At 39.7% G+C, this 13,690-nt stretch overlaps 1 protein-coding gene across 1 annotated transcript; it reads right to left on the reverse strand.

Moving 5' to 3' along the window:
* Positions 1–1,240: 1,240 nt before the first annotated feature.
* On the reverse strand, positions 1,241–13,646 carry LOC140941482 (probable ATP-dependent RNA helicase DHX40). The gene is made up of 16 exons (XM_073390480.1): positions 13,360–13,646; positions 12,820–12,983; positions 11,015–11,263; positions 10,209–10,407; positions 9,639–9,738; positions 9,248–9,334; positions 8,895–8,966; positions 8,637–8,747; positions 7,623–7,703; positions 7,162–7,434; positions 6,115–6,217; positions 5,145–5,254; positions 4,473–4,545; positions 4,182–4,268; positions 3,370–3,511; positions 1,241–2,655 (listed from the first exon to the last, which is right to left on the reverse strand). The coding sequence occupies exons 1-16, from the start codon at positions 13,634–13,636 to the stop codon at positions 2,546–2,548; spliced, it is 2,238 nt and encodes a 745-aa protein (XP_073246581.1). The 5' UTR covers positions 13,637–13,646; the 3' UTR covers positions 1,241–2,545.
* Positions 13,647–13,690: the final 44 nt, after the last annotated feature.

Below are 13,690 nucleotides of genomic sequence, written 5' to 3' on the forward strand. Positions count from 1 at the left end.
ATTTTGGTACAGTGAGACAGGCCATCGCGTGATACATAGAGGTTTAAGTCACAATTTTTAATCAATTCTCGTGCTTCTTGTGCCTTTGCAAAAAAATCAAGAAGTGCTACACACTTAATCTACTTACTATTAAAAAAATGTCATTTTTTCATAGGTTTAATGCAAGCCAATAATTAAACCAAGTCGTGACGGGAATATCTCGGTAAGCATTCGGAAGTCAGCCAAGCGTGGTCATTGCACGCGTGCTGAACAAGAATGCTGTAAAATGACAGACTAGAAACAATAGACAACTCCCAAAGCACAAACTCAGCCAAAACGCTAAAAATCTTCAATGTTTACTCAAGTTTGGGCTTATAGAAGATAATGTCACAGTTTTTCAATGACCATGAAATTCAGAGTCCGGGTAGTTAGTTAATCAATTGTGGCCCTGAAAAAATTTGAAGGAAAAAAAACTACGAATTTTTAAGAAAATGCTTTTTTCGTGAGAAGGACTCTTAAACGCTGACAAACGTCAACAAATAGCGAAAACTATAATTTCTATATGTTTGCTTTGCTCGAAATCGCGCGCATTTACAAGGCCCTAAAGCGTTTTGCTAACTTGCAAGGACCCATCTGTTATAACGATGCCCAAAATAAAGAGATAAATCTCATAGTTTATTAGATATAATCCGTGTAAAGTTTGCTTATCATTTTCGCATAAATTATGACCTAAATTTGGAAACCGCTGAATTTCTCGAATTGGGTCTTTGCGATTTTGGTGAAACTCTGTTCAGCGTAAGGAACTAATGCGCACTATGTGTAGCCGAGAGATTTTCACGAAAAAATGCCGGCAACAGCAGATTTTCGACTCAGACCTCAAAGGGGCGTGGCATTATAACCACGTGACATTTACTCCGATCGCCAAAAATTTTATGTTATATTGTAGATTGATCTATATGTTATCCATTCTATGTGTTAGACTTACGATAAAAGTAAAGGTGGGGATACCAGAGAGCTTCAAAGTAGGGTGGTACCCCCCCAAAAAAACTGGGTCGAGTCACCTTAAATAGCTGTTTTGCATAAGTTAAACAGACGTGTATTCATTCCGAATGGGTTGAGAGGGAAAAGGGAGAGGGAGCCCTTCCTCTTTCTCCCTAATCTCCCTGCCTTGATTCCACCCTCCTCCACTTCCGACGCCTGCCGCGCAGGCTTATTCTTCCGCCATGGGTTCCTGTCTTTCGCAGGTTTCACAACTGACAACTTTTGAAAGTGTAATGCTATTTATTCTGTCAATCCCATTTATACAATCGGAATGCATGGCAAAAATTATTTAGGAACCCAACCGTAAGCTGGTTCGAATATTGTATCCTGCTTTCTTTGTTGTTTCTGAAGGTTTCTCATAGCTAATAGTTCGTGTAATGCGTTCAAGTTAGGCGTGTTCGTGCAGCTGGTGTAGCGACCAAGTGTATTGGAACAGCGAATTTGGTGAATTTTTACTGAGTCCTTGTCAGTGTCAGCACTTTCTCTTTGTGTAATTAGCTTAAGGAAAAAATGTTTTTTCCGTCCATGGTAACGTTACAGCAGTTTTTTTCCAAACAGATTTTTCCTAAAATGTCACTCAACTAGCCTTAACTATGCAAGACTTCACGCAAACAGTTTTTGGTCAAACTTTGTATTGTCCCAATACCTGGCTGCACGTGCCACGCAAATGTACTTTCAACACTAGCTAACACGGCACCGGACGAACATTTCCACCGGTTCGAAAATTCGTTGGTTTAGGTGTTCTGTTCGCACGCGTACGGAACAACCTTGACTGAACGAAAATTTAGACGCCTAGTCGTTTAAAGTTCCGTGAAAAAAGAGCAAAAATATTGAACGGTCTCTTGTGAACGAAGTGTCCCGTTCGGTGCCGTGAGAACTGTAAAAGGAAGTAAACTTGAAAAGACCGACAGGTTGCATCAGCGTTAAATGTCACGTCTAGAGTTACAGGAATTGTATTTTTTAGTTCCCATTAGAGCAAATTTAAAGATTTTACGCTGGTTCAGAGAGTTTGGAGTACTAGATCTCCGTCCGGTTGTTTGATTCCTTTGTTTCAATGGTGCAAGGAGCCTTGCTCTCCGAACCAGCTTGATCGCTCTGAGTTGGATAATTTGCTTGCTCAAAATATCCAGTTACCCGTCAAAGTTCCGTGTTCGATCCCGCACACGTTCAACATGAAAACTGATCTTCAGTTCCGCGTTTTTGCTTCTCGTCACAAGTTTTACTTCCGTGCTTTGCCTCTCATCACAGGTTTCAGTTCCTTTTTTTGCCCCTCATCACAAGTTTAGTTCCGCGTTTTTCCTTATAGGAATCGTGAAACTTCTTCTTCCCATAACTCGCGTAAACGTTAACGTTCCGTGAACGTTCCACCACAAAACCCTTTCTCTCTCGGGCAGGATCTTCATTGGCGGCACAAACAACGCCACCACCAAGAACATCAGTAGACTGCACGTGTTTCACTTGCACGTGCCACCTATCCGTGCAACAGCGACTGACCAATGGCAATTTCATTCCCCTGTCACGTGCCTTACTGCTGCTGATCACGAGCCCTCTTTCTCTCTTGAAAGCGTTGTCTGGCAGCAGTGATGGTGTCCTCTGTATTTCTTTTGGAGATTTTCGGAGTTTCTTCGGTTGATCCTGGTGGGATAAAGAGATAACGTTTTGAAATGCATAAAATGGAATACAATCAGAAAGCTGACTATTATCTTCTCTTTACAGACCATCGTTTGCACTTGCGAAAATAGAAAACGTAAGGGACTTATTGGCCGTTAGCCAGGGTCCCAACGGAAAGCGGGGGGGGGGGGGGGTGGGGGCAGAGCCCGGAGCCCGGAGCCCCATCGTTTCGGTGCTTGGAGCCCTAACATTATTTCTTTGCAAAGCCTGGAACCCTCGAAACGTTTGCCGCGGGGCCCGGATTCCTAAATACTAGCATTTGAACATTCTAGCACACCTGAGATAGCGGTTCTTTCCTGGTTGGTCGATTTGGATAAAGTACTAATAAAAAAATTGGAGCCTGGAACCCTCGATTTCATTGTTGGGAGCCCTGGAGTCCTGTTAACTTTGGCCCGGAGCCTTGGAGCCCTAAACTCCTTTTGGAACCTTGGCTAGATCAACGGGGCGGGGGAGGGTAAATGGTAACTTCCAACAACAGAGGAAAAGGTCTGGAGTACAACGAGTTGATCCGTCCCCCTTCTCACCGTCTCGCAAGGATTGCTCCCGTCACAGTTTACGACACACGCACAGGAGTTTTTCCTCGACAAAGAAATGGGGCTTTACCCATTCTAGAAAATTTTGTAGGCGGTATTACCATTTATTACTGTACACTACACAGGGTAAGAAAAGGCCAGAAACCTGCTTGAAGAGCGGTGTTTAGTTTACTCTCATCTGCCTCTTGTTTCCTGGTTGTAAGTTTTCCCTCTGCCCAGCCTGACAATGAATAGCTATCTACTTCATGTAACCTTGGAAGAAGGTCTCTCACCCACTCGTATCGTATCTGATACAGAATGGAAAAAAGAGAAAAGGAATCAATTTAGTACATGACACAGTAAGTGGCTTCATTCAACAGCAAGAATTCAGTAAATCACGCGATTATTCAACTGAAAAACTATTGCAAGCCAGTTACAAAGACATTTGTATTCTAACTAATAGATCAGCTATCCTTCCCATTAGTGAGCCAGTGTGTTAGTAAGTCAGAAGTCCAGTTTCGAATTCGTCGCTGCCGCTGCAGTTATAGTTAATCAACCAATCATCCAATCCAACAGGCAGACCATTGAACGCTTTTTCAGTCAACAAAACCTTTAGCAGGTCAGACGGTTAGTTAATAGGCGATAGGTAGGCCAGTTCGTCTGTCAGATGGTCAGTCAACTTGCCAGTCAGTCAGATGACGGTTGGTCAGACGGCAGTCAGCCGATAGCTTACGTAGGAAGCATTAAAATGGGGAAGGGGAGAGGGTAAAAAGGTCCCGCATTTCTCCCACCCTCGCCCCCCACGAAAGGATAGTCAGCTAGCCAATCCTTCGGAAGTTCTATTGCTCAAGCAACTCTGCCGGAAGCCACTGACAGTTTTGGAAAAACAGATAAACAGTCAGACATATGAACATTAATTCTTCAGTCGAGCCAATTTCTTTGAAGTTCATTAAACCAAGTGAAAAATAGGTTACTCACCGGACATACTGTTCTGACATAAATTTTCGAGGTCCATATGATATCATGAAATATTATCCACTCAAGCTGATCTTCACAACCAAACAACTACAAAAAAAAGCAGAGACGTAACATCTAATGTACTTGTTATACAGGTACCGGTATCTAATTAAGCTTTTTCGCGTATTGGTTTTGTTCGCTTCAATCTCCTTACGGCTTCAAAGCCGCCAGCTGCGTAGGCTAATCGAGCAAAATATGCTAAATCTAAAGAAAAAAGACAATGAACTTTATCTTCACGCAACAGGTCCTCACCGTGGATGATGGGTGAATGTATACTTGAGTACCATGTCCATCCATGGTGCGAAAGCTATTTCCAGCGCTGCTTCTAGGAATGAAAGAAAACATCTACAGTTATAAACGAGTGGTTTCGGATCCTGTGCTTTCATATTATGAACTGCCTCAGTAGACGATGACGCGATATGCTGCCAAACAGCAGGAATTCAGAAGTTTCCTTTAAAAATCTGGTTATTCTTAAGACACATATCTGGCCCTCATTTATTAAAAGGGTAGCCATGGAAACCGAATGGTTGGTCTGCGTGGCAGGCGTTCGAAAAGGGAAGGGGAAGGGAATTCGCGCGTGCGCGAGGGAGAAGAGAGGAGGTTCCTCTCCCTCGCCCTAGCGCAACCTTCGCGCTTCTCGCGCGCCCCAAATCCCCTTTTTCTTCCCTTTAGAATGCCTGCTATGCAGGCCTCCGAATGGTCATGGTTTGCAGTTATGTGGCTGTAAAGTGACATATTTCTGGTCGCCGCTTGAACTTTGAACAAATTCCCTCAGTTAATTCTATAAGGAAATGTATGGATACCAGTTTGGAAAATTTGTACGTAGATATTGGGGCATAAAGGTTCAAGTTAAAATGGGTCGCAATATACATGTGCAAGAAAAAAAATGATGTTATAATCTTAGAAAAAAAGAAACATTCTCACTTTCGCGCGACATTGCAAAAGTAACCATTACACAGAGCCCTTCTTAGCCTCTCTTTGGAATTTTGTCCGGTGTTGTCTGTAGCATGCTTACGAAGAGAATACTTTACAATCTGTTGACAGAGGAAACATATACAGTGTAGTGACAAGGTTAAAATGATCACCCATCACACAGGTTACTAAGAAAGCATCTCTAACCAGAGGTAAGGTTGATATTCTACTGCTGGGTCAAAGAAAACGTAAATGTAGTTTTTGGTAGTTAAATACTGAACTTGTTCAGCTCGAAACACAGGTCTATGAAGCTTTTAGGGAGTTTTTTAGTAAGTGTTTTGGGATCCACTCGTCGAATTGGAACCTGGAAGGGTTGGGAATGGTAAAACCAGGGGGCGTGGGAGGACTGGACTACCCTGAGAAAAAACTCTCCCTCACTGGAAGAGAGCACACGAAACCCGCTCAACCACATATGACCGCATACGGTGCTGAATCGAGCAAAAGCCACAATGGTGGAAGGCTAGTACATGTAAGGGCATATAAAAAGTTCGCGGCCATGTAGGGATAGCTCCGCTTTTTGTTAGTTAATTTGTGTTTTCATGTAGAGCGAGTCACATTGAATTAATTTGCACTGAATCCATAGTTACGTTAATTTGCCAGGAAACTCCATTGACATACTCTTTTCGAAATCAGTTGCTTGGATAAGTCAAGATCGAAATGTTTGCTTTCGTTGTGTTGAGGCCCGCACTCCCCCCCCCCCCCCCCGCCTTATTTTTAGACCAAACTGAGGCCCAAAGGGCAGCAAAAAAGTTTTTGGAGTCTGCCCCCTTCCCCCCTCTCCCCCGCCTTATCTGAAGGTCTGGATCCCGCACTGCTGGGTGATAGGTCTAATTGGCCAGGTGTAATTTTGTTATTTTATTCTCGCTAGTTTACCCCCTAAACGCCTTGGAGAGAGTTAAAGAATGTACCAAGATAAACCTGCCTGTTTCTGTAAAATCATCTCCAGCTGATGATGAATGTTATAGGCCATTTTCAGCGCTCTCCAGTGAATAAAATGTTCACGGCACCATCGTGGAGGGGATGAACTAAAAGACAGAAAGATAATGTATTCACTGAATCTCCGCGACGGTGAAATGTGGTATGTTCAGTAACGCTCAAAAGCAAGTTTCTCCCCTCTCGCGAGTCGCGTTGCGCGGAACGCGATTCCTGTAGCGCAGGACGCGGTTCTCGTAGTAAGTGCGCGACGCCCTAAAAACTGTTAGAGTGGTTTTCGTTTGAGTGTCGTAAAACCAAAACCAAAGTAATTACTCTGGCCAATCACATAGGACACAGACAATACATTGAACCAATCAAAACTCGAAGTAATTACATGCGGCTGACGCAAAGCGCGGGAAAATGCATGCGAGCGCGTCACAATTGGCTTTGGTTTTACTTCTGATTGGATGAAAAGGTGGCGCGAATCTTTTAAGCCAATCGCATCGTGTAGAAAGTGCAAAACCAATTACTTTTCGACACTCAAATGAAAACCGCTCTAGTATCATGGCTAAAATTCTTGCGACGATTTTAAGAACAACCTCGTCCCCAGGGCTTTTCCCTTTTCCCGCCCCACCCATTTTTTAAGGGAAAAGCCCTGGGAACGAAGTTGTTTTAAGAATACATTGTGCATGTAAAGCTTTACTGTGACTAGCACGCAAACAAATTAATTTTTAACCACTTCCAACTGTAGACTGCTGAGTATCTCTAAATTCGCATTGTGAAGAATCCACATGTCGGCATTTTACGCATCTTATGTCAGAAAAATGCTTTCAAAAGCGCTTTTTTAACACTGCACAACCTTTAAAACTACCGTTTTTAAAAAACCTTGTAAGTGCCCACAGGTTTTGTTAAACGCTTCAAGCTGAAACGAATAGTTCTTTAACCTGTGTCTTAAAAACCCTCACCCACCACGCCTCCTCAAGACCACGGAGAGTATATTTGCACTCCACAACATCGTCCCCAGGGATTTTTGCTTGTATATCGGATAACCAACCTTGAATGACATTGTCTGTAGATGTATAGAAGCGTTGCAAAGTCGTTCGTTCCACCTGCTTCCTCGGCAAGTTCTTTATGAACCTTTGTTGCCGAAGACAAATTCTTTTTCCCGCCTGGATTTACGAAGACATTTTCGACTGACAACATAGCGGACACAGCAAGTACAAGATCCTCGCAACCAAGACTGACCGAGTGGATAACAGTCCTGGACAGGCCTGGAGAGAGAGGGAATTCTGTCATTTGGCGACCGAGGGAGGTAACATTTCCACCCCTGTAAAAAGAAAAAACAAACAAAATAAGGCAAAAACAGGAGATTATCAATCCTTTAACTCTTATGAAGACAAGCAATGCAGCTTTAAATTTTTTGAAGTCTGTGGACAAAATCTTTTAATTATCTTTTATAAAATAACTAAGATAACATGTCTGTGAATGTCTTCTTCCTTTATCTACTTTCATTACCTGTCCAAGGCACCAAAAAAGTAAAGTTGCTTCAATGCTTCCAAAATCATCCTCTCTTCTGGTGGGTCTATGTACTGAAAACTAGAAAACATTCAATATCAGAAACAAGTCAATACAAGAAGTGTAATAACATACAATAGACCTTTTTACCTATACAGCGGCCATATTGAATTAATTCGATTTAAGGAGTATTATAGGATGCCCAGGGGGCATGAGCACATTTCGCTTGTATTTTCGAGCACTTTTCAGGACATTTTTTCTCAAAGTTTTCGTAGAATAAGATTCTAATGCGAAAAAAGATCCTTCTGCTGTGTTTGGATGTAATAATGATCGCCTTTTTCCTGAGAAATATACAGTGAAGACCATAATATTTCTAATACTAAACTAGAAAAAGGCGATCATTATTACATCCAAACATGGTACAAGGATCTTTTTTCTCATTACAATATTATTCTAAGAAAACTTTAAGAAAAAATGTCCCGAAAAGCGCTCGAAAAAAAGACCGAAATGTGCTCATGCCCCCTGGGCATCCTATAATACTCCTTAAATCGAATTAATTCACTATGGCTGCCGTATCGGTAAAAAGTTCTATTGCATATAAATTATTTGTTTGGACTAAAGTTAGAAAGAAAATTCCATGATGATGTCCTAGTTTTCAAAGCAAGTCTGTAGAAAAGATATAAATCATGATTTGTTGTAGTGTGTGGGTTTTCTTTCTTCATCAACATTAGTGTCAGTCTGGGTGAAGCTTAAAAAGGTCCCTACCCCCTTGTCCCTTCCCAACAGCTTTGCAATATAGTCTGGCCTTTCTGCTGCTGTTTCCAAGTGTACCCATTTCTAGAAATTCTAAACCTTACAAAGATTTCTGCCACTTTTTCTAGGCCAGTTTTCCTCTCACAGACCCAGAATCATGTTAATTTAACCAACTGAATGATTTCATATTTACATTGCTAGACGTCAGTTCATATCTACTTAAAGAATGACACATACAAGCTTTAAATTAATAGTCCTTACCCTAACACATCATGTATTCCCATGGATTTAAGATACAGGATCACATGACCCAGACTTGTCCGCTGTATTTCTGGGATTGTCTCTTCTGTCATAGCTGTATCATACACCTCTCTAAAATAGCAACAAAACAAAAAAAATAATCTAGCCCCTTGAGAATGTTTACCTACAAGACCTAGTACAGGGGCTTAACTTACAGATCTGTTCTTTAAAAAAACCATCACACTTAACACAGAAAGAATGGAGAAGACAAATTCTTACTTTGAAAAAAGTCGAAAGCATTTTCCAGGAGCGGTTCTACCAGCCCTTCCTGTTCTTTGAATGGCTTCAGACCTGAAATGTACAAACAAGGTACGTACATGCATGTTAAATTATAAGAGTTTGTATTCTTTTATTTCTCCAGCTTGCATTTACTAAAAGGACATTATTTTGTGCAATGTAACATTATAATGAAATACCAGTAAGCTGGTTATGTACAACATTTTATGGTTTACAGTTACAACTTCATTTCTTAGTGCTAAAAAAATTTGTAATTATACTATATATTGAATGATTAATATTAAATATGAATTAATTTTGTGAGCTTCAACAGTGACAGAAAATCCTTAAATCACCTTGATATCAAGACAACATTCAGAGAGTCAAGCCTTGTGCGTGGGTTGTAAGACAACTGCTTTACAAAACCACTGTCCACAACATACCTACAAAATACAAAGAGAATTGGTGGCTCTGGATGATATTACACTTTTCAAATCAACAGTGCATTCTGCCAGTAAATAGTGAATTAATGCAACCACAGTGTCTGAGATGTCAGGTAGAATAGCATAAAGAGGTAGTTTTTAGCCTATTATTAAGAGTTTATCTAGTGTAATGGCTTTGCAAGCACAGTTCACATTTGGGTTCATTTTTCTTTGGTCAAATAATAATTTAAAATTTTCAATTGAACCCATGAAGGTTGACTTTGCACAGTGGTAGAAGGGGAAAAGGAATGAGCTAGCCATTCACCTGATGCCTTCAATAGTAAGTGAAGTGGCTGCGATGTTGGTTGCCACAACAACTTTCCGCACAGCTGGGCTGGGAGGATCAAACACTCTTTTCTGCAGTTCTAAAACAAGAGAGCACTATAAAGTAAATTAAGTATGGATTATGTCTATTCTAGAGAAAAAGGAGAAGATAAAACACAAAATTTATGCTACTAGTTGTCAATGAGCAAAAAAAAACCTTTTCACATTATCTTCATATAGAAAATTGACCCTTCATAAATTCACATTAATGTCAACAACATTAATTTGTATTGAACAGTTTTAGCCAAAATTCTAGAGTGTGTATGTGTCTGTGCACAAAAAAATCTAAAGTAAAAAATACATATAAATGAAAGTGCAATTACACATACATTATTACAAGAGGCTGCCCTCCAATCCTATTACATAAATAATAATTATCCTACAAGTACCTTCAGAGTACATGTTTATTTCATCCTGTACATTAGCGAATGTCATTACTTTGCACATGCACAGCATAAAATATCGATCAACTTCTCTGAAAACAAAGCTTTGTTTAATATATTACACAAACCTGTTGTCATGGATCCATAGAGGGGTAAAATAAGCATGGCCTCTACTTCATTATAATAGACATCATGGCTGTAGTCCACATCCTCTGCAGCCACAAACAACCTGTCACATGCATGCTCAATTTCCTCCTGACCAGTTAAAAAAACTAAAACATCTCCAGGTGGTTCTTCAAGATGAATTCTCATCACTGTTTCTATCGCCTAAATATCAGACACACCAAAATTAATGGTAAACAGCTTAGCCATGCACTTCACTGTCACTAGTCAATACTGTTACATGAATTCCCAATGAATTTTGTGAGAAAAATAATATTATGACCATAATCTTGCAACTGAAAGGATTCATGGTACTGAATACTGGGTAGAGACCATTAGAAAGCTGTATAATAATTTATTACAAATATTATGGGACAGGTGCATCACTGTATCTCAACTTTGTCCTATGACTGGTCTCTCCATCTATCAGCATTTTGGATTATCCACTCATAGACAATTCTTTGGTAAAAACTAGACTATGTTTTAAGGACCATTCCTTGCTATCAAAGTCCACTTTTAATGCTGAAACTAGCAGACAGTCAAAAATTAATAACCCTTGTGAGAAACCAATAGTTTTTAGGCAATTTGTCTTCAATAACAGTTGTAGGTAGTCTGCAGATAATAAATAAATATTAACAACCAGATTATTATGAAAAAGGAAAAAACCCAGAGAGTGACATTAGATAATATCTGTGGTTAGTTTACCATTAAAGTCAACATAAAATTTTTATGTATTTTCCTTTCCCTACATTATAAAGAGCCACAAACTTACACGCTTCAGATAATTAGGTGTCTGTAAGTCTTTAACACCAACATAGTTTAGGAAGACACTTTCTACAGGAAAACAACGTCCAGGAATTTCAAAGACAGGACAACCACCAAGGAATTCAGAAAACTTTTCATGATTTAAGGTGGCAGACATAATCACAATCTTTGGTAGGTGATTAACAGGTTTATATGCATCATCTGATCGTTCTCTTCGATTGTGAAACAGCTTCCTTACTAAACCAAAAAGTATATCCTGAAATAAAGCATACAGAAGATACCATTTTTTTCAGTTCAGTGGAAATAATAATATTGGACATTTAAAAGAATGAAAACCAGGTTTAGGGCTAAACAGGCAGAATTCACTGAAGCGTCTCAAAGGAATTGGTTTATCTTTTAAGTAAACATAAAGCAATATCTAGTAGTTGAAGATATTGTGGTTGTGCCTTGATAAATTGCTCCAAAATTTGCTCTGACGTCGAATGACTTGTTCCTCGACATTTTTAAAAAATCCCTTGGCAGTTTTGGCTCAAATTCCTGCTACATACATTTTGATGTATTGCAATGCATCCTCAACGGCTTTTCCTGCCTTACATTGTTTCCAATTCAGGAAAAAGGTATTGGGATTGTAAGTTACCTTGTATTGAAGCTCAGATAGAACTGTCCAGCACCTTTGTTTATGACCAGAAAATGAGCACGAGCGGCAGCTCTGCGAGGAATTCGCACCTCAGCCAGGGGGGACGAATGACAATGATGCCCATGTCTGTGAACCAATCTGTATAAACATGTATTGCAGAGCAAAACATAATAATCAAGAAAAAAATACCCATTCATTGAAGGAAGGAGTGACAAAAATTTCAGAGTTGTAAATTTATTCACGGGCAGTATTTTTGCGATAATTTTATTTTGCACTGTGATGTTATTCGGTTCACAGGCATGGTCATCATTGCCGTTCGTCCCCCCTGGGTGAGGTGCGAATTCCTCGCAGAACTGCCGCTCGTGCTCATTTTGTAGTCATAAACAAAGGTGCTGGACAGTTCTTTCTGAGCTCTGATACGAGGTAGCGTCCAATCTCAATACTTTTTTCCTGAGTTGGAAGCAACGAACAGCAGTAAAAGTTGTTGAAAATGCATTGCAATACATCAAAATGTATGCAGCAGGAGTTTGAGCCAAAACTGCCACGGGATATTTTAAAACTGTCGAAGAACAAGTCATTCTACTTCAGAGCAAGGTTTGGAGCAATTTATAGTGCTTCTAAAACTAAAAAGTACCTTTTAAAGAATAGCACGATAGGCAATCGGCTTTTGTTTTAAGAATTAGCAAACGTTGAATTTACTTGTCCCGAAAATTCAAACTGGTGGTTCCTTCTACCTGATAGTAATTTATTTTTGAAATTCCAAAACAATTTCACAGCTGAATTTTGAGCAACTTTTAGTTACGGACTTCTGCTCCAACGATTTTTCTGAAATTCCTCTAGCATATTTATTATATCAATTAAAGCCGATACCAGAAATTTCAGTAAAAAATATCAGCAAAATTTTTTACTAGACGCGATTTTCTTTGAACAGTAGGGTCCTTTTAAGCGCTAATTTCTCAAGAAATATTTGCCATCGATGAAATCGGAATATTTCGTATTATTGCCGAATGATATCTGTTGTTTTTTACAAAGTTTCGCAGCCATCGCGTTAAAATCGAAAAAGTTATGACGGAAAATTTGTCACAGCAAAATGCTATTGTATTAATTACGGAGCCACCTTAAGTGAAGGAAAATTAATAATCCGTAGACTAGAGATCACAAGGACATGAACTCACAGTGTCCAAACTTCTTTCATGAGCTTCATCTAAGATAATTAAACTGTATTTGCTAAGCACAGGATCATCAAGAAATTCTCGCAACAGGCAGCCATCAGTCATGTACTTGATAAGAGTTTTGTCACTGGTGCAGTCATCAAACCGCACTTGATAACCAACAGTTTCTGAAAACAACAGAAAATTTTAATGTGTGAGAAAAACAGCAACAATGAAATGGTTATAACAATTATTTTAGACCTGTGCACTTGTTTTTATTGTCTATAAATGTATAGGTTACAGGTAAAATTAAATTCAGGTTTAAAATTTTTAACGTTTGTTTATTCTGGATTTCCTTTGTCTCCTAGTCCTAATTATGAATTAGGGCTAGGAGACAAGCAAATTGAGAGACAACCAAGGTTAAAAATTTTAGGCCTGAATTTAATTTTGAGCCGTAACATTTACATGTACATGTAAAACACCACGTTGTACAAACATGTACTAGTTGTGATGTAGGTGCACGTAGGGTAGATTACACTAGCTACCTTTCAGAAAGGCACTCACCTCCTAACTGGCATTCCGTTTCTTCTGCCACGCGTGTCGCAACTGAAATCGCAGCAATACGTCTTGGTTGTGTAACACCAATCATTTGTCCTCGAGAAGTATACCCAGCTTGGTGAAGATATTGCGGAAGTTGAGTAGTTTTTCCGCTTCCAGTCTCACCCACAACAACCAGGAAATCATTATCGTTCACTGCTTTTACTAATTTTCTTTTATAATCCCTAATCGGTAGCTCAAACTTGCCGGTTTTCGAACACTTTGACTTCTTCTTGTCCGCCATTTTGTTAACAAAGGGTAAATGCGCTATGTATCATAAACAATTTGTCCTATACGT

The sequence above is a fragment of the Porites lutea genome, chromosome 6 (assembly GCF_958299795.1).
Source record: "Porites lutea chromosome 6, jaPorLute2.1, whole genome shotgun sequence".
Classification (NCBI taxonomy): Eukaryota; Metazoa; Cnidaria; class Anthozoa; order Scleractinia; family Poritidae; genus Porites; species Porites lutea.